The 20599-nt window shown below is 46.4% G+C and overlaps 1 protein-coding gene across 1 annotated transcript in view; it reads right to left on the bottom strand.

The window, feature by feature from the left end:
• The window catches only part of ASAP3 (ArfGAP with SH3 domain, ankyrin repeat and PH domain 3), a 128603-nt gene that overhangs the window by 84752 nt on the left and 23252 nt on the right, over window positions 1-20599 (bottom strand). Inside the window, exons 2-4 of the mRNA XM_060257553.1 lie at window positions 11448-11520; window positions 8593-8738; window positions 3581-3655 (exon numbers count right to left, since the gene is read on the bottom strand). Of these exons, the coding sequence (XP_060113536.1) occupies window positions 3581-3655; window positions 8593-8738; window positions 11448-11520 (294 nt within the window). The remainder of the gene's footprint in view (window positions 1-3580; window positions 3656-8592; window positions 8739-11447; window positions 11521-20599) is intronic.

Here is a 20599-nt window from a genome sequence, read left to right on the forward strand (position 1 = left end):
CGTCCCTCCATCTCTCCATCACCTATGGCCTGGACCCTTTTGAGTTGGAGATGCTGGGGATTGAACCTGGGACCTTCTGCTTCCCAAGCAGATGCTCTACCACTGAGCCACAGCCCCATTCATGGCTCTCCAGGGTCTCAAGCTGAGGTTTTTTCACACGTATTTGCCTGGACCCTTTTTTGGAGATGCCGGAGATTGAACCTGGGACCTTCTGCTTCCCAAGCAGATGCTCTACCACTGAGCCACCCTCCCTCCCCTGCTCTCCAGGGTCTCAAGCTGAGGTTTTTTCACACCTCTTTGCCTGGACCCTTTTTTTGGAGATGCCAGAGATTGAACCTGGGACCTTCTGCTTCCCAAGCAGATGCTCTACCACTGAGCCACAGCCCCATTCATGGCTCTCCAGGGTCTCAAGCTGAGGTTTTTCACACCTATTTGCCTGGACTCTTTTTTGGAGATGCCAGGGATTGAACCTGGGACCTTCTGCTTCCCAAGCAGATGCTCTACCACTGAGCCACAGCCCCATTCATGGCTCTCCAGGGTCTCAAGCTGAGGTTTTTCACACCTATTTGCCTGGACCCTTTTTTGGAGATGCCAGGGATTGAACCTGGGACCTTCTGCTTCCCAAGCAGATGCTCTACCACTGAGCCACAGCCCCATTCATGGCTCTCCAGGGTCTCAAGCTGAGGTTTTTCACACCTATTTGCCTGGACCCTTTTTTGGAGATGCCAGGGATTGAACCTGGGACCTTCTGCTTCCCAAGCAGATGCTCTACCACTGAGCCACAGCCCCATTCATGGCTCTCCAGGGTCTCAAGCTGAGGTTTTTCACACCTATTTGCCTGGACTCTTTTTTGGAGATGCCAGGGATTGAACCTGGGACCTTCTGCTTCCCAAGCAGATGCTCTACCACTGAGCCACAGCCCCATTCATGGCTCTCCAGGGTCTCAAGCTGAGGTTTTTCACACCTATTTGCCTGGACTCTTTTTTGGAGATGCCGGGGATTGAACCTGGGACCTTCTGCTTCCCAAGCAGATGCTCTACCACTGAGCCACAGCCCCATTCATGGCTCTCCAGGGTCTCAAGCTGAGGTTTTTCACACCTATTTGCCTGGACTCTTTTTTGGAGATGCCGGGGATTGAACCTGGGACCTTCTGCTTCCCAAGCAGATGCTCTACCACTGAGCCACAGCCCCATTCATGGCTCTCCAGGGTCTCAAGCTGAGGTTTTTCACACCTATTTGCCTGGACTCTTTTTTGGAGATGCCGGGGATTGAACCTGGGACCTTCTGCTTCCCAAGCAGATGCTCTATCACTGAGCCACCGTCCCTCCCCTGCTCTCCAGGGTCTCAAGCTGAGGTTTTTCACACCTATTTGCCTGGACCCTTTTTTGAAGATGCCAGGGATTGAACCTGGGACCTTCTGTTTATCAAGCAGATGCTCTACCGCTGAGCCACCGTCCCTTCCCTAACCTCACTCTTCACTACTCTGCATTGATTATTTCTGTACAATTTAAAATAAAACACTTTAATTATACTCTTGTGGAGTTCTTGAATTCAGGAGACTTCAATCAGAATCCAGTAATTTAGCCCTCATTGGCTACAGCTACCAGAGGAATTGTTTGTGAAACTCTCCTGCAGGGTGTCATACCCTTCAAGGGTGATATTTACTTTAGTTCCAGGAGGGCCTGAGACTTCATCCTTTGGTCTCTGGCTGTCTGGATAGTAGAAGGAGATTGGTGGCAATTCTGCCCTGAGGTGTGAGGACTCATACTTTAGCCTTCTTTGGTTGTTTGTCCTGCTGGGCCAACCCCCCCATAAAGACTCCTGCCCTGGTTTGGCGATTTGGACTTGAACTTTTTCAACATTCGAGATCTTCTGCCACTGAACCACAGCCTCTCCCCATGGCTTGGGCATGATCAGATGAGAACCATCCAGAGAAACAACTGGCATTAATATATTTGGATGCAGAGAAGGCATTTGACAATGTCTGGTGGCAATTTATGATACAACAATTGAAGGGTATGGACTTTTTAAGGACAATACACTCAGTATATTCCTCTCAAACAGCTATGGTGAGGTTAATGGTGAATTATCAAAATCAATCCTTATTCAGAAAGGTACAAGGCAAGGATGCCCACTTTCACCACTTCTTTTTATCTTATGTTTGGAAATATTAAATAACCAAATAAGAGAAGAGCCGAATATTAAAGGTGTCTTGATCAAGGTGAACATTATAAATTGAGGGCATTTGCAGATGACCTGGTTTTTATACCAGAGCAACCACTAGATTCAGTTGATTTTCTTGATAAGCAAAATTAAACAATTTGACCACTGGGCTGGCTTAAAGATAAACTATGCTAAGACTAAATTTTTGACCAAAAACATGACAACAGAACTAATTAATCTTTTGCAGCAAAAATCGGGTTTTTCTTACGAGAAAAAAGCGAAATATTTGGGCATACGTATCTCAAACAAATGCAGCGATCTAAAGACAGACAATTACGACAAACTTTTTAAAGAAATCAAAGAAGACTTGGAAAAATGGCAAGACTTAAATATATCATTAATGGGAAGAATAGCCACGATAAAAATGAATATCCAACCAAGACTACTACTTTTATTCCAAATGATACCGGTGCTGTTAACCAATGCATTCTTTCAAGAACTGAATAAATTAGTATCTGCATTCATTTGGAGAAAGAAAAAACCAAGAATTAAATTAAAAACACTACAAGATTCCAAATTAAGAGCTGGTCTAGGTCTTCCAGACTGACAATTATATTATAGAGCCTCAGTGTTGACATGGGTGAGAGACTGGGCCTTGCTGAATGACAGGAGACAGTTATTACTAGAAGGACATGACCTTACACTGGGGTGGCATGCATTTCTCTGGTACCAGAAACTAGAAGGACATTCTTATTTTAAGAATCATGGTTCCGGAAATCTTTGTACCATACCTGGACTTGGATAAAACCAAGAATTTATCAGAAAATTCCAAAATGGGTATCTCCAGTGGAGGCATTCACTCCACCAAATCTTCTGCAACCAAACCAGATTTATAGGTATGAGGAATTGCTGAAGAAGGATAATCTTCTGAAAACAAAGGAAGAGCTAGAGCAGGGGTCCTCAAACTTTTTAAATAGGGGGCCAGTTCACTGTCCCTCAGACTGTTGGAGGGCCGGACTGCCGTTACTGTACAAGGCCGCGGGCTGTCAGTTCTCCGTCTTCTGCATCTCTCTCCCTTCCTCACACCACACACCCCGGCCTGGGAACTCACCTCACCTCGGTATCACCTCACACTCTGTCTCCTCCGCCTCAGCCCAGTGCCGGAAGTGCGCGTTGCTAACGCAAGTTTAGGTCGAACGTCACTTCCGGTCTGTTTTGCCATAACCCGGCGGGCCGCATAAATGTCCTCAGCGGGCCGCATCTGGCCCACGGGCCGTAGTTTGAGGACCCCTGAGCTAGAGGATACCGATATTAGAATCGGTTGGTGGACGAGATTACAAATAGATTCTAGATATACTGTAGATATTCCTGTCCCACGCACCCAACCAAGCCCCCAAAATATTTCAGGAACACCTACCAGGCGGCTCTCCTTAAGCTGTCCTTTCAGCATACTGTCCAGAGGGAAGGAGACAATGTTGTTCAGGTTCTGCACCTGGGGGGATAAATCACTGATACAATTAAAGTTCAAAGGGTTTAAACACACACAACATGACATCTATTCCAAATCAGAACAAAAGGACCCTTTCCCACAGTGGCCAATATGTATGTCCGGGTTACCTTGGTTTTCTTCAGATTCTGTGACAGCATAGTACAGTAGTTAGAGCACCAGGAAACCCAGGTTCAAAGTCCCATTTTGCCGTAGTATTTTGATGCATGATCTTTGGCCAATCACTTCCAACATCCATCCAAAGCTGCTTTTTTTTTTAATTACATGAGAAAGGAGAAATCCCATATACCGCCCTGAGCGCATCGAAGGATGGAAAGAGCAATAGGTTTTAGACCACACCTTATATTCTAACAGTGAAGTTGACCAATCTTTGGATACTTAAATCCAGTAAATGGATCAGTGAAAAGGCAAGACAAATCTGTTTACAAATGCGAAAAGGGCCCTGAGTTTGCACAAAAACTTGAAATCTTTTTAAAAAATACATTGGTGGGTTTTAAAAACTTGAAAGTGATAAAAGGAATGCCTGCTGCTTTAAGCAACAGATTTCCTCAGTGTCTGTTGTGCTAAGCAACCACAGTGTTCAAAATTGGGTTCAGGTGAGGGAAAAGGTGTGTGTATAGAGGGGCGGGGAGCAGGGCCTTTTCCAGGTCTATTTGAGGGAGAATTCATTTGGGGCAGGTTTGGTTATGGTTGCCAGCTCCAAATTGGGAAACTCCTGGAAATTCTGTGGTGGAGGTTAGAAGAGGGCAGGGTTTGGTGGATATTATGCCATGAAGTCCACCCTCCAAAGCAGTCATTTTCTCCACAGACGGGAGACAGGTCTTCAGGGAGACAGTCCAGCTGTAATTCTGGGAGATCTCTATGCCCCATCTGGAGGTTGGAAACCAGGAGCAGCTGATTTGACTCCACCTGCATGGGTTCAGTGCACTTAGCAAGTCAACAATTGCTGAACTACAGACCAGGGAACCCAGATTATTGTGTGACCTTGTGTACTGCATTTATCTATTTAATATTTATTGTAATGATTATTTGATATTTAAATTCCTGCTGTACTGACATGTTGTGAGCCGCTCTGAGCCCACTTGCAAGGTATGGTGGGATATAAGCCACAATAAATAAATCATCCAAAAACAGACTGGCATCCGCTCGACCATTCCAGCATTTCTAACAAAGTGTCATCTCCCAAGCACGCAAGGGGACCATCCTGTAGTTTAAGTCAGAAGGGCATACCCATCCAGGAACAGGAGACCTTCTAAGCAATAACCTATTCAATGCTAAAATTACTTAATTACTACGCACAGCCCCATACACTTACGCGAAAGAGAACATTTTCCTAGGTTAAGGTTTTGTACCAGGAGGAAAGAAAGCCAGTGTTGTGTAGCGTCTGACCAGAGACTGGGAGATTTGGTTTCAAATTATCCACTCTGCCATGGAAGTTTGCTGGGTGACCCTGGACCAGTCACACAGTATGAGGCAAACTTATCTCACAGGGTTGTAATAGTAGAACACAGTTTGAGTCCAAGGGCACCTTTAAGACCAACAAAGTTTTATTCAAGGTATGAGCTTTCGTGTGCACACACTTCCTCAAATACAGTGAAATGGAAGTTTATGTACATGTATATGTCCACACATATATGCACAGGGTGAACAGCAAATTACCATACTTGGAGAGCCAGTTTGGTGTAGTGGTTAAGTGTGCGGACTCTTATCTGGGAGAACCGGGTTTGATTCCCCACTCCTCCACTTGCACCTGCTGGCATGGCCTTGGGTCAGCCATAGCCCTTGCAGAGGTTGTCCTTCAAAGGGCAGCTGCTGTGAGAACCCTCTCCAGCCCCACCCACCTCACAGGGTGTCTGTTGTGGGGGAGGAAGGGAAAGGAGACTGAGCCGCTCTGAGACTCTTCGGAGTGGAGGGCGGGATATAAATCCAATATCTTCATCTACCTCACAGGGTGACTGTTGTGCGGGAGGAAGAGAAAGGAGATTGTGGGCCGCTCTGAGACTCTTTGGAGTGGAGGGCGGGATATAAATCCAATATCTTCATCTACCTCACAGGGTGTCTGTTGTGGGGGAGGAAGGGAAAGGAGATTGTGAGCCGCTCTGAGACTCTTTGGAGTGGAGGGCGGGATATAAATCCAATATCTTCATCTACCTCACAGGGTGTCTGTTGTGGGGGAGGAAGGGAAAGGAGATTGTGAGCCGCTCTGAGACTCTTCGGAATGGAGAGCGGGATATAAATCCAATATCATCTTCTTCATACAACATAATGAAGATGTTTTAACAGATGCAAAGACCATACAGGAATAACAAGCTAAGTTATATCATTACCATTTGTATGGATTTAATTTTTTTTTGGGGGGGGGGGGACACTGTGAAGCAAATAAATATGTCAAAATAGGAGACTGGTGTGTAGATGTATCTTTCTTATGGAGGAATGCTAAGAGTAATTAACTGAGACCCTGAAGTTATGCTCCATTTGTCTCCTCTCAGCATCCTTTTCTTTGAGGTGCAGTGAATGGTTGTGCAGAATCATGTCCGTCCCCAGTTCAGAGAAACACATTCCAATATTCATTGCATTACATTACAATCACTATTTCAGTCTACTATTCCAAATGAGAAATACACTAAAATAAAGAGGATGTACAGCCCTTCTTGGGTTGTAGACAGACAGACTGGCCTTTATTGGCATGTCAACGATAAAAATACATTTAAAGTGCATTAATTTTTTAAAAATAGATTAAGCAATCAAAAGGATTGTGAAACCAGCCAAAACAAAATAAATCCATTAATGGCTTCTCTAATTCGGATTACAGACTGGTGAAAACAGGTGATGTAAGAAGTTATAAGAAAATCATGACCAGAAAGTAACTGCTGATCTTTAATACCATCAAGAAGACCACACCAAGTACAAAAAAAGGGAGTTCTTCTCGGGTTTTAATGTAAAACGGGCAATTTAATAAAACATGAGAAACGGATGTAATAGTGCCCAGACTACATAGGCGTTGTCTAAATTCATAGACATTTAGGTAGGTAGGTAGGAGTAGGTAGCTTTCTGGCTAGATAGTAGGGATAAAATGAAGGAAAAGAGAATGAGGTAAGCTCCTTTGTGGTAAAAGAAGAGTATAAATGAAAGGGAAATTTATCATTCATTGTGATTGGTTTGGGGTGGTCACAAGATTATTACAGGTGCCCCTTTGGGATCCACCAGATGGACTTTGTAATGTGCAAATCAGTCCCACGAGAGTGTTACATGTAGGCTTACTGACCAAGTGAGGTTTCTGAATCTGGGTCTCATTATTCCTAGTTTAACAGTCTTGCCACTGTGCCAGGTCATCTCTCAAGTTTAACATGCTTGATTTTTATCTCTTTAACAACACAGGTGTTTGCACAAGGCAGCTGGGAAATGGTGCGCTCATCAGAGGCAGGACGGAGGGCAAGAAATAAAACCTGTTATTTGCATCTAAATATTCTAAAAGAGCACAGAATGTGTAGCTGGCAGACACTTTCTGCTTGTTTTTTAAAACAGACCCTTATGGTTGTGAAGTGTATGGCTAAACATAAGAACATAAGAGAAGCCATGTTGGATCAGACCAATGGCCCATCCAGTCCAACACTCTGTGTCACACAGTGGCCAAATTTATATACCCTATATACTCGAGTATAAGCCTAGTTTTTCTGCCCAAATTTTGGGCAGAAAAAACCCCTCCTCGGCTTATACTCGAGTCACTATTCCGCCCGCATCCCCGGAATTCCAAGGACAGCTAAAGCTGCCCCCTGCTCTCCTCTCCTCAGTGAAGGGGAAGGGGTCGTGCTGGGACTGGTGTTTTCAGTCTGACCAGAAATGACTTCTGCCTTGGTATTGTTGATTTGTGTTCTGCACCACCATTCTCCTCATCTTTCATTGCAAGCAGCATTGTGGCCTTACCTGCCACAGGAATAGTAACTGCTGCGTTTCCCACCCTCGGCTTATACTCGAGTCAATAAGTTTTCCCAGATTTTTGGGGTAAAATTAGAAGCCTCGGCTTATATTCGGGTCGACTTATACTCGAGTATATACGGTATATATATATATATATATATATATATATATATATATATATATATATAACACACACACACACACACACACACACACTGTGGCTAATAGCCACTGATGGACCTCTGCTCCATATTTTTATCTAAACCCCTCTTGAAGGTGGCCATGCTTGTGGCCGCCACCACCTCCTGTGGCAGTGAATTCCACATGTTAATCACCCTTTGGGTGAAGAAGTACCTCCTTTTATCCGTTTTAACCTGTCTGCTCAGCAATTTCATCGAATGCCCACGAGTTCTTGTATTGTGAGAAAGGAAGAAAAGTACCTCTTTCTCTACTTTCTCCATTCCATGCATTATCTTGTAAACCTCTATCATGTCACCCCGCAGTTGACGTTTCTCCAAGCTAAAGAGTCCCAAGCGTTTCAACCTTTCTTCATAGGGAAAGTGTTCCAGCCCTTTAATCATTCTAGTTGCCCTTTTCTGGACTTTCTCTAATGCTATAATATCCTTTTTGAGGTGCGGTGACCAGAACTGCACACAGTACTCCAAATGAGAACGCACCATCGATTTATACAGGGGCATTATGATACTGGCTGATTTGTTTTCAATTCCCTTCCTTATAATTCCCAGCATGGCGTTGGCCTTTTTTTATTGCAGTCGCACACTGTCTCGACATTTTCAGTGAGTTATCTACCACGACCCCAAGATCTCTCTCTTGGTCAGCCTCTGCCAGTTCACACCCCATCAACTTGTATTTGTAAACATTTTACTAACGTAGCAACTAGGGCAGAGCTCCATCATCTGAGCTCTTCCATCCAATAAAACCAACTGAGGTGAACTGATAACACAGCCAAGGCACAGGAAGCTTCTTGTCACAGCGGTCCTTACCAGGTTCTTGAAGAGCGCTGTCACTTCCCTGGTGAAGACAGCCAGGTTCAGGAAGCCTGTGGATAGCTCGTGGTTGTTCTGCGACAAGTGGTTGTTTCCAAAGTTTTCTAGAGTTTCAGAGTACTGTTCTTCATTCTCCACATGCGCTAAAGAAAGGGGATACCCGGATGTAAGAAAGGGCTGTCAGGTATGCAGTCTGGTCTTTGCATCGGACGGTCTGGTGTTTGCACTGACTGTCCAGGAATAAAGCTGAGAAAATACCAGTCCTATAAATGTCTGGTATTTTCTAATTAAGTAAAAACAGGCAGGGCGGGGGTTGTCACAAGGCCTTAGTTGATCCCTGTATTGGGTCTGGGGGAATCTCCACATTTTCCAGCTCCTCCTTCCTTCCCCTCCAGAGTCAACTAGCTCTGCTCTAAAGCACCAGAAGCTTCTTTTGTAGCCCAAGCAAGAGACATGCAGCCCACAAGAACAGTATGATCAACAGGGTGTTAGCAGCACAGAGATTCGAAATGTTGGTTGAAGCCTTGGCTGATGGACCGGATGGAAAGGCTTCACTATTCTCCTGATTTTGTTTGAATTCCCCCTTCCTTTTTGGAGCACTAGGAAATAAGCTTTGAGCTTTCATATTTCCCACCTTCTTGCCTGCCTGTGTCACTAGCCCTGAAACACCTCACGTTCCTGCCCTTTATTGATGGAAATGGTCTTTCCACCTCCTTGTTGTCTAATGGGCACAGAAGGGATCTCAGCACTTCTGGGTTTATGACTTCTTAATGAGGTTCAGATTCTTTTCTCAAGATCCCTAAATCTTCTCCACACGATGAACTGCTCACAAAACAGCAATGTTTATGGTTCCTGTTTTAGAGAACTGAAAATACTAAAGATTTCAGGTTTTCACGGCTGGTAACACCATTAGGGTTTGTAGAATCTTTCGGGCTCAAGTGCCGTGTTCTACTGGAGAAAGTTTTCTTTCCAGACATTTCGTTCTCAGCTGCGGAGAACATCCTCAGTGGCGTTGCAGCCGGAGCAGGCGCTCTGACCTTGGCTGCTGTGCATTGAGTGCATAGCAGCTCTCCAGCAGCCCTGGCCTCACTCAATGCACAGCAGCCAAGAAGGTCAGAGCGCCTGCTCCGGCTGCAACATCACTGAGGATGTTCTCCACAGCTGAGAACGAAACGTCTGGAAAGAAAACTTTCTCCAGTAGAACATGGCACTTGAGCCTGAAAGATTCTACAAACCCTAATGAAAATACTAACTTTTCAAGAAATGAAAGATCACTCAAATTTGATGTATAGGAAATTCAAGCATCTTTAATCATTTTACATATACATTAAAAGAGGGAGAACAAAAACACTGCATATGAGCTATAAACATATGCGATGTACTCATTGCTTGGCTTCATGGGAGATCCAGTGTGGAAAATCTTCCAAGCAATGTAGGGTTTGTTTTAATCCTTATTTGCTCACCTCCTCAATCCCACCTCCCTAAATGCAAACCATTGCATGTAAACAAACTTCTCAGAGAAACCACAGAAATTTCCTCAAAAAACAATTCAGTTGTATTTTATATCTGGATAGGAAAAGGAAAGGTCCCCTGTGCAAGCACCAGTCGTTTCCGACTCTGGGTGACGTTGCTTCCACGTTTTCACGGCAGGCTTTTGACGGGGTGGTTTGCCATTGCCTTCCCCAGTCATCTACACTTTCCCCCCAGCAAGCTGGGTACTCATTTTACCAACCACAGAAGGATGGAAGGCTGCGTCAACCTCGAGCCGGCTACCTGAAAACCCAGCTTCCACCGGGGATCAAACTCAGGTCGTGAGCAGAGCTTAGGACTGCAGTACTGCAGCTTTAACACTCTGCCCCACGGGGCTCTCATAGCTGGATAACATATCTACAAAATATAGAAATGTTGATGGAATAAGGAAGGCTGAGAAAATTAAATTGATTATAACTGGCAACTTTCACGAAACAAAATAATTTTCAGAAGGGAGATCTAAGTGGACAGGAAGTTGCTGTTTTTCTGTTCTATAATCCTAGTCGTACCACATTGTCTAGTGAAGGCTCTTGCTTTTTGAATTGTCTTTTTAAAAAAATTATAATCCACTTTGCAACTCAGTGAGAAAGACAGGCTAAAAGCAATTAAGCAAGCAGATTTATTATTTTCGTTAAGCCATCTGGCAACCCTTTTAGAAGAGTATAGTGGGATCAGACCAGGGCTCCATCTAGCAGGCACCCTATTACCTACAGCAGCCAACCTGATGTCTTTAGGAGGCTCACAAGCAACAATTGCCCCCAACTATGACCTCCTGCAATGAGTGATTCACTGCTGGGGTGAACTGGCCATTTAACTCAAATTTCCTAGTGGGACCAGTGCCCTAGGATCACTGTCCCGGCAGCTCTTTTGGGGCTGGTGCCGGAGGAGCGCTACGTTGCTTCTGGGTGACACTAGGAATTTCTGCAGTCTCTGTGGTCTTAGAGACGGAGGGAAATTCCTATACAGCATCCTCAAACACCATATATCCTCCACTTTCCTCCTGCTCGACAAATTATTAATGGAACTGAGATCAGGAGCAGGCGTTCTCCCACTGCCACGTAAGCCTAGCTAGAGCCCCTCTCCAAATCACACATCATCATATTTTGCAGGCAACAGACAGAGAGGAAAATGTTGCCAGATCGAACTCTTGTGTTGATGCCAAGTGAGTTGTAAAGGGTACTTTCTCCAAAGTCCTAACCAGACAGCAAGAGTGCAATTTCTAGGCAGTGACACTACCCACCCTGCACCTCCCATTACGCTCCGGTCTCCAAGCACCCTCCCTCCTTTTCCACCACACCACCATGAATGCAACTTTCACTTACTGAGCCCAGAGGTATTAATGGCTTTCACATATTTCTTGATTCTCTGGAGAATGGCTTGGTCGCTGTCCAGGCTCTGCAAGGCAAAAGTACAAAGGGCTCGTCAGAGTGCTGGGCAGTGCCAGGCCACACAAAGTCCCTTTGAAGCACCCGCTGTCAGCAGATGTTCAGCAAAACTGCTAGGGTACCCAAATCTGAACAGATCCCAGTCACAGGACAGAAAGTGTTTTGGCTTGAGATTGGGCAGACAATTCCATGGGGCCTTGGGCTAATCCTTGTCACAGAGCCAATTCTGCTGCGCCGCTGTGCCTCTCAATGTCCTCAAGAATGGCTGGAAAAGAGTTTAAAAACTTCTATTCCACTTCCCAACACTTTCCTGCCGTAAAGCATTGTCCCAGATTTGGCCTTCTGGAGTGCGCTGTTAAAATGTTGTTAGTGCAAATTGCTGCTACTGTTGTTCTTCGGAGTTTACCTCCTTGGCCGGGGTGTCTAGAAATTAATACTTTTCACCTCTTAGCCCCAGAGAGCACTGAGGTCACCTGGTAAGCACCAGCTGAATATCCCTGGGCCAAGGGAGGCCAGATTGAAGACCATCCGGGATCGGGCCTTTTCCATTGCGGCCCCACTGTTGTGGAATCAACTCCCGGAGGAGGTACGGGCCCTGCGATGTTCAGACCAATTCCGCAGGGCCTGTAAGACATACCTCCTCAAAATAGCCTTCGCCCATACCGAGCTAAGATAATGTCGCTGTGTATGTTTTCTTTTTCTTCCCACTGAACTTATAAAGACCTATTTAGCACCTTAATGTTAGTTTTAATGTAACTGTATATAGATTTATGATGATTTTATTGCTATGTATGATTTTATTGTATTGTATTGCATTTATACGTTGTGAGCCGCCCTGAGCCTGCTTGTGCGGGGAGGGCGGGATACAAATAAAAAGTATTATTATTATTATTATTATTATACACTTCCTCGCATATGGATCCCTTAGCATCACATGGCATGTCCCCTGCTATATGCACCAACATACCAAGGCACCATGCAGCACACACCTTCTGCCCACTTTTATACACTCCGACGGAGAGCCACTGCAGAGGCAGGGAGAACTGTATAAGTCACTTTGGGTCCTCACCAGGGAGAAAGCAGACATGAGGGATCACTTTCTCTGCTACCTCTGCATACTTCCTGCTTTGGGTGCCCCATCATCTGAAGCTAGACAGCTAGGTTGCCCCAGAAGCTATATCATCATCCCAGGGTCACCAAACATGCACCCCGCTCCCAATTTCATTCTCTCACGCATTAAGAACATAAGAGAAGCCATGTTAGATCAGGCCAATGGCCCCTCCAGTCCAACACTCTGTGTCACATAAGAACATAAGAGAAGCCATGTTGGATCAGGCCAATGGCCCATTCAGTCCAACACTCTGTGTCACGTAAGAACATAAGAGAAGCCCTGTTGGATCAGGCCAATGGCCCATCCAGTCCAACACTCTGAGTCACATAAGAACATAAGAGAAGCCCTGTTGGATCAGGCCAATGGCCCATCCAGTCCAACACTCTGAGTCACATAAGAGAAGCCCTGTTGGATCAGGCCAATGGCCCATCCAGTCCAACACTCTGTGTCACATAAGAACATAAGAGAAGCCATGTTGGATCAGGCCAATGGCCCATCCAGTCCAACACTCTGAGTCACATAAGAACATAAGAGAAGCCCTGTTGGATCAGGCCAATGGCCCATCCAGTCCAACACTCTGAGTCACATAAGAGAAGCCCTGTTGGATCAGGCCAATGGCCCATCCAGTCCAACACTCTGTGTCACATAAGAACATAAGAGAAGCCATGTTAGATCAGGCCAATGGCCCCTCCAGTCCAACACTCTGTGTCACATAAGAACATAAGAGAAGCCATGTTGGATCAGGCCAATGGCCCATTCAGTCCAACACTCTGTGTCACGTAAGAACATAAGAGAAGCCCTGTTGGATCAGGCCAATGGCCCATCCAGTCCAACACTCTGAGTCACATAAGAACATAAGAGAAGCCCTGTTGGATCAGGCCAATGGCCTATCCAGTCCAACACTCTGTGTCACATAAGAACATAAGAGAAGCCATGTTGGATCAGGCCAATGGCCCATCCAGTCCAACACTCTGAGTCACATAAGAACATAAGAGAAGCCCTGTTGGATCAGGCCAATGGCCCATCCAGTCCAACACTCTGAGTCACATAAGAACATAAGAGAAGCCCTGTTGGATCAGGCCAATGGCCCATCCAGTCCAACACTCTGTGTCACATAAGAACATAAGAGAAGCCATGTTAGATCAGGCCAATGGCCCATCCAGTCCAACACTCTGTGTCACATAAGAACATAAGAGAAGCCCTGTTGGATCAGGCCAATGGCCCATCCAGTCCAACACTCTGTGTCACATAAGAACATAAGAGAAGCCATGTTGGATCAGGCCAATGGCCCATCCAGTCCAACACTCTGAGTCACATAAGAACATAAGAGAAGCCCTGTTGGATCAGGCCAATGGCCCATCCAGTCCAACACTCTGAGTCACATAGGAACATAAGAGAAGCCATGTTGGATCAGGCCAGTGGCCCCTCCAGTCCAACACTCTGAGTCACATAAGAACATAAGAGAAGCCATGTTGGATCAGGCCAGTGGCCCATCCAGTCCAACACTCTGTGTCACATAAGAACATAGTGAGAGGACTTTTAAAAGTGCAGTGTCCTTTTACTTCTCCTGATTTGGGTGGCTTGGATTTCTTGGGGTTAGGGTGAAGGGTTTTTTGGGGGGGAGGGGTTGGCAAAGTTCCTGTATTTTAAAAGTTAATTTTTTTACTGTTTTAAAAGTATTCAGTGTTTGATTTGTTGCTGCTGTGTTGTGCTGCTGCTGTTACTCTTCTCTTCGGGTTCTTGGGGGGGGGGTGCTGTTTGGCCTAATTTCCATTGTTTAAAAGGCCACTTTTGTCCCCCTTTTCCTGGTTCTGGTTTTAGGGGGGGGGCTGTTGTTGACTGATTTGGCCTGAGCTTTCTTATTGGTGAAAAGGCCATTTTTTTAACACTTGAGTTGCTTGGCCTTTTCTCCTGTTGTCCCTTTTCTTGGTTTGGGGGTGGGGGTGGGGGTGTTGTTGACTTATTTGGCCTGAGCTTTCTTGTTGGTGAAAAGGCCACTTTTTTAACACTTGGCCTTTTGTGATTCTGCTGGTTTTGTTTTGGTTTTTTTTAAATTACCTCTGGTTGGTGTGGGGGTTGGCGAGGGTGTGTGTGGGCTGGGTCACTTTCTTGTTTTTATAGAGTAGATTGTGTGTTCTGTGGCAGGGAAGCTGGCACCTGGGTGAGAGACCCAGAACCAGCAGGCTTGTTGTGGTTGGCCAGCTCTCTCCGTGTTGTTTGGGGTAGGGCTGGAGAGCTGGCATCTGTAGATTGTGTGTTCTGTGGCTAGGAAGCTGGCACCTGGGTGAGAGACCCAGAACCAGCAGGCTTGTTGTGGTTGGCCAGCTCTCCCCGGGTTGTTTGGGGCAGGGCTGGAGAGCTGGCATCTGTAGATTGTGTGTTCTGTGGCAGGGAAGCTGGCACCTGGGTGAGAGACCCAGAACCAGCAGGCTTGTTGTGGTTGGCCAACTCTCCCCATGTTGTTTGGGGCAGGGCTGGAGAGCTGGCATCTGGGTTTGCTGCAGCCAGGTCTGCAGAGCAGACCTTGAGCAGATTGTGTTTTGCGTGGCAGTGACGTTGGCAACTGGGTTTATATTGCTTCCAGGCCTGCAGGGTTCATAGAGTAGATAGAGGAATGTAGTGCATTTGGGTCCTATAGAGATTCTCTGATGTGGTTAGGTTTGGCTTTGGATGCCCCAGGAATTGGACCCCCTGGTCCAATTTTTTTTTTTGGCCTTGTGGGTTTTGTGTGGGACAGTGCCCTGAAGCTGCACAGCAGTTTGGAGGGCTCTCCTCAAAACCCCCTGCTCCCCAGAGCCACTTTTCCCACGACAATTACAGTGAGGAAGTGGCTAATTGGGCTTTCCCCCTCATTGTTGGCAATGGGCCTTTTGGGGAGCCCAAAGACAGGGACCCCCTGGCCCAATCTTTTTGGGACTTGGGGGGGTTGGAGGGGAGAGTCCCCTGCGGGTCCCCTGCAAATTTGGGGCCTCTCCCTCAAACCCATTGCCCCCCCAGTAGCCTCTAATTATGCCCTATGTTGCCATTGATTTCAATGGCCCATAGGGTATAATGATGGAATAGGGGCACCCTCTTTGGGTGCCCCTGGAATGGGATCCCCTGGCCCAATCTTTTTGGGACTTGGGGGGGTTGGAGGGGAGAGTCCCCTGCAAATTTGGGGGCTCTCCCTCAAACCTCCTCCCTTCCATGTGGCTTCAAATATACCCTATTTGCCATTGATTTCAATGGCCCATAGGGTATAATAGGGCCGTATATTCGGTAATAGCCGCACATCTACCGTATATGCAGCTATTCCGAATGCGGTATTCAGGAGTATACGGGGATTCCGAATCCCCCCCCCCCGTATACTTCCGAATCCGTGTAAAACCGATTTTTTTTTTTTTTTTTTGCACATCCCTAGTTGATAACTTTAGATCTCCTGGAGAAAATGGCAGATGCTAGGGCAGACTCTATGGCAGGGGTGTTGAACATGCAGCCCGGAGGGCTTCTATCAGGCCCCTGAACAACTGCCTGTCATCTGCTTCCTTCTCCCTCTCTCTCGCTTCCTTCTGCATAACAGCCGGCTTTGCAAGGCTTGCTCAATTGCACAGCAGAGCTACAGAGCCAAACCTTTCTTCCTTCTGTTGGCTGAGGTTTCTCTCCCCCGACTGCGTGTTGCATAATTCTGAAGGGACAGCATATTTACACTGTTATACAAGCTGTAGACTCACTACTTTACATTGTAGCCAAATGTCATTTCTTCAGTGTTGTCACATGAAAAGATATACTTAAATATTTACAAAATGTGAAGGGGGGGTGTACTCACTTCTGTGACATACCGTACATGCATTCATGTCTAGCTTTAACTGAACCCTAAAGAACGAGTTTCTGTTTCCCCTTCAAGATCTGTCTAGGAGACATTCACCTCACCACACATTCTTGACCACACAGGTTGTGTCCAGTGTTACCATGTTGTGTCCTGTATAACTGTCAAAACATAAGCTGTGGGTTCTCCTCAGTTTCTGCACATCTAACATCCAATCTGGGATGGCAATTGTGGTATGCACAGAAAAAAGTTTTCAGCCTTACTCACCAACCCACACCATTTTCCTGACCATGAGCACACAGCCAAGTGGGTGAGGTAGGCTTCCCAACCCACCCCCCCCACCCTGCCGGGGGACCCCTGGATTAGCAGCCCAATTTCCCGCTCTCTAAAAATCTGATAGTGGGGGTGGGGGTGGAACGGCGTCGTGTCTCTTTCCCTGCCTGGCTTCAGGCTTCTGCCTTCCTCCGGGTCACAAAGACCCGCCCACCGCCAGCCTGCTATTCGCTCCAGTCCGGCCTCCCTTCGCGAGGTGCATGCTGGGACTTGTAGTCCTTGCATCCTCTCACGTCTGCTGAGCATTATTCTCTATGTGGAGATTGATTCTCACAGGGTATAATGGGGAATTGATCTGGAGGTTTCGGGGGCTCTGGGGGAGCTGTTTTTTGAGGTAGAGGCACCACATTTTCAGTATAGTATCTAGTGACTCTCCCCAAAGTATCTCCCAAGTTTCAAAACGATTGGACCAGGGGGTCCCATTCTATGAGCCCCAAAAGAAGGTGCCCCTATCCTTCATTATTTCCTATGGAAGGAAGACATTTAAAAAGGTGTGCGGTTCCTTTAAATGTGATGGCCAGAACTCCCTTGGAGTTCAATTATGCTTGTCACATCCTTGTTCCTGGCTCCGCCCCGATGTCTCCTGGCTCCACCCCCAAAGTCCCCAGATATTTCTTGAATTGGACGTGGCAACCCTAGGGTGAGGGTTTCATGGCAACAGAGGAATGGGAAGGCTGAACTGACTTTCACTGCAGGTTCCAAGCAAGAGATGCTATTGAGCTGAAGCAACCCAATGACTGAGCTCATAGTTCCAGCCTAAGGGGATCGCATCATGCTTTATCTTTTCATAAATGAGGGCTTTTATCTTGCCAGCTTTTTAATTGTCTGCTTGATCTGAGTTCTATGTTATGGATAGTTGATGCCATTTAAGTCCTATTTCTTGTTTTCAGAGGCCTGTTGTTTTTATACCATTCGCATAAGATTTTAGTGCTAAGCCGCTTGAAGCAGCACTCTGACGTGATGTCAAAAATCTTCTACATAGATATACACAGCACAAATACCGCCCCCCCCCCCAAAAAATCAGATTTGGATGCCAAACCAGAGCAAAACCTTTGTGAGGAAGCAGTCTGACTCCTGAATAGGGTTGCCTAGCAACCTTCAAGCGACCAGGAGGAATGGGAGAGGGCTGCTGGCAATAGCATAATGTCACTTCTGCCAAGTCCCCATTGGAGGGAGGGATCTCTCCAGTCCCTTTGCCCGCTACCATTCCAGGTGGTAGGAGGAGCAAAACTTTTAAAAAAACCCCCCACAGCTTCAAGTTCTTACCAGAAGTGATAAAGAGCATATCTAAGAATTGCAGTTTCTGGCAATTCCTAGAGCTACTCTTTGCAACACTGTATCTGACACTGCAGCTTCACCCACAACTCTTTCATCAGTTGGCAGTCTTAGTTTCCAATGCAAGGTTGAAAAATTCCTGAAGATTGAACACATGTGTAGATTGATGTTGAACACATGAAGCTGCCTTATGCTGAATCAGACCCTCGGTCCATCAAAGTCAGTATTGTCTTCTCAGACTGGCAGCGGCTCTCCAGGGTCTCAAGCTGAGGTTTTTCACACCTATTTGCCTGGACCCTTTTTTGGAGATGCCAGGGATTGAACCTGGGCCCTTCTGCTTACCGAGCAGATGCTCTACCACTGCGCCACCGTCCCTTAAGATTTGGGGGCAGTGCCTGTGGAAGGTGAAGTCTGGGATCAGAAGCGAGCTCAGGAGGGATGTGATGCTAGAGTAGCTAAGGTTGCCAGCTCTGGGTTGAGAAATTCCTGGAGATTTGGAGGTGGAGCCTAGGGAGGGGAAGAGCTCAGAATAGATTAGATGCCACAGAATCGACCCTTGACGGCTGCCATTTTCTTCAGTGAAATTGATTTCTTTCATTCGGAAATCAGTTGCCATTCCAGATCTCCAGGCCCTACCTGGAGTTTGGCAACCCTAGTTCAAATGGTCATTTCCTCCTGGGGAACTGATCCCTACACTCAGGAGATCAGTTTAAATTCTGGGAGAGCTCCTGATCCTACCTGGAGGCCAGCAACCCTAGTAATCACCTTCTTAGGCTTACGGCAAAGATATATCCTTAGAGAGGTTTGCTGCTCTGGAAGCTTCATCACCAAGCAGGAAACTTGGGGGGGGGGGGTGTCTCTATAATATGCCAGTTGCATCCCGTGCTGCTTCGTTTCTCTCTGACATGCCAAGAGGCCACCTGGGGAAGGAGGCAAGGCTTCATCAGCACACGCAGAGATCTCAGCCATGCCTGAGCTTGTCTGAGGAACTGCGGGAGCGACAGACACCCATTTGGCTGTTCCAGGGAGAGGGAGACCAGTGCTTGCTAATTATATCTAACAATCCTTCACAAAGCAACTCCAAACACTGCATCTAAAAGCAGACCCACTGAGGAGACAATTCGCTTACTTTGCTGACAATGAATGCCAAAGCAGCTGTGCTGGATCAGATAAAAGCTTCATCTAGCCCAGCTCCCTCCTATTTCTCACAACGGCCATAACCAAAGGCTTCTCGGAAGTCCACAAGCAAGGCCCAACAATGGGAGCTTTTCCCTGCGGTTGCCTCCCAGAACCAGTATACGGCTTCTGGAGATGGAGGGTTTCATTTAGCCAACATAGCTATTTTTGTGTGGATAAGACTGATCTGCAGTGATTTGGTTCAACCCCCTTTGAACAACAGCTAGAGGCAAGAGCGGCACCGACCTGACAGGCATTCCAGATGTTTTACAGTGGCAGAATTAAATTAGCAGCTGACCTGCTGTATGTTGGTACTGCTGTTCTCACGTTCTCAGGGTGCAGGCAGGCAGAAGTCCAAAGCCAGTCCAAGGTCAAAGTCCAGGAAGTCAAGCAGGAGCCAAGTCACCAATGCAGAAAGGAGTGACAAGTGGAGTGCCTCAGGGATCTGTCCTGGGACCTGTTTTGTTCAACATCTTTATCAATGATTTGGATGAAGGAATAGAGGGAATGCTTATTAAATTTGCAGATGATACGAAATTGGGAGGGGTTGCAAACACAGACGACAGAAACAGGCTACAGGATGACCTTGACAGGCTGGAAAACTGGGCTAAAACCAATACAATGGATTTTAACAGGGATAAATGTAAAGTTCTGCATTTAGGTAGGAAAAATCCAATGCATGGTTATAGGATGGGGAAGACTTGTCTTAGCAGTGGTATGTGCGAAAAAGATCTAGGGGTCTTAGTGGATCATACACTGAACATGAGTCAACTGTATGATGCGGTGGCTAAAAAGGCAAATGCAATTTTGGGCTGTATCAATAGAAGTATAGTGTCCAGATCATGTGAAGTGATGGTATCGCTTTACTCTGCTCTGGTAAGACCTCACTTGGAGTATTGTGTTCTGTTTTGGGCACCACAATTTAAGAAGGATATAGACAAGCTGGAACGGGTCCAGAGGAGGGTGACAAAGATGGTGAGGGGTCTGGAGACCAAGTCCTATGAGGAAAGGTTGAAGGAGCTGGGGATGTTTAGCATGGAGAGGAGACAGCTGAGAGGTGATATTATCACCATCTTCAAGTACTTGAAAAGCTGTCATATAAAGGATGGTGTGGAATTGTTTTCTGTGGCCCTGGAAGGTAGGACCAGAACCAATGGGTTGAAATTAAATCAAGAGTTTCCGGCTCAACATTAGGAAGAACTTCCTGACCGTTAGAGCAATTCCTCAGTGGAGCAGGCTTCCTTGGGAGGTGGTGGGCTCTCCTTCTTTGGAGGTTTTTCAACAGAGACTAGATGGCCATCTGACAGCAATGAAGATCCTGTGAATTTAGGGGGAGGTGTTTGTGAGTTTCCTGCATTGTGCAGGGGGTTGGACTAGATGACACTAGAG

Source organism: Heteronotia binoei, chromosome 17, assembly GCF_032191835.1.
Source record: "Heteronotia binoei isolate CCM8104 ecotype False Entrance Well chromosome 17, APGP_CSIRO_Hbin_v1, whole genome shotgun sequence".
NCBI lineage: Eukaryota > Metazoa > Chordata > Lepidosauria > Squamata > Gekkonidae > Heteronotia > Heteronotia binoei.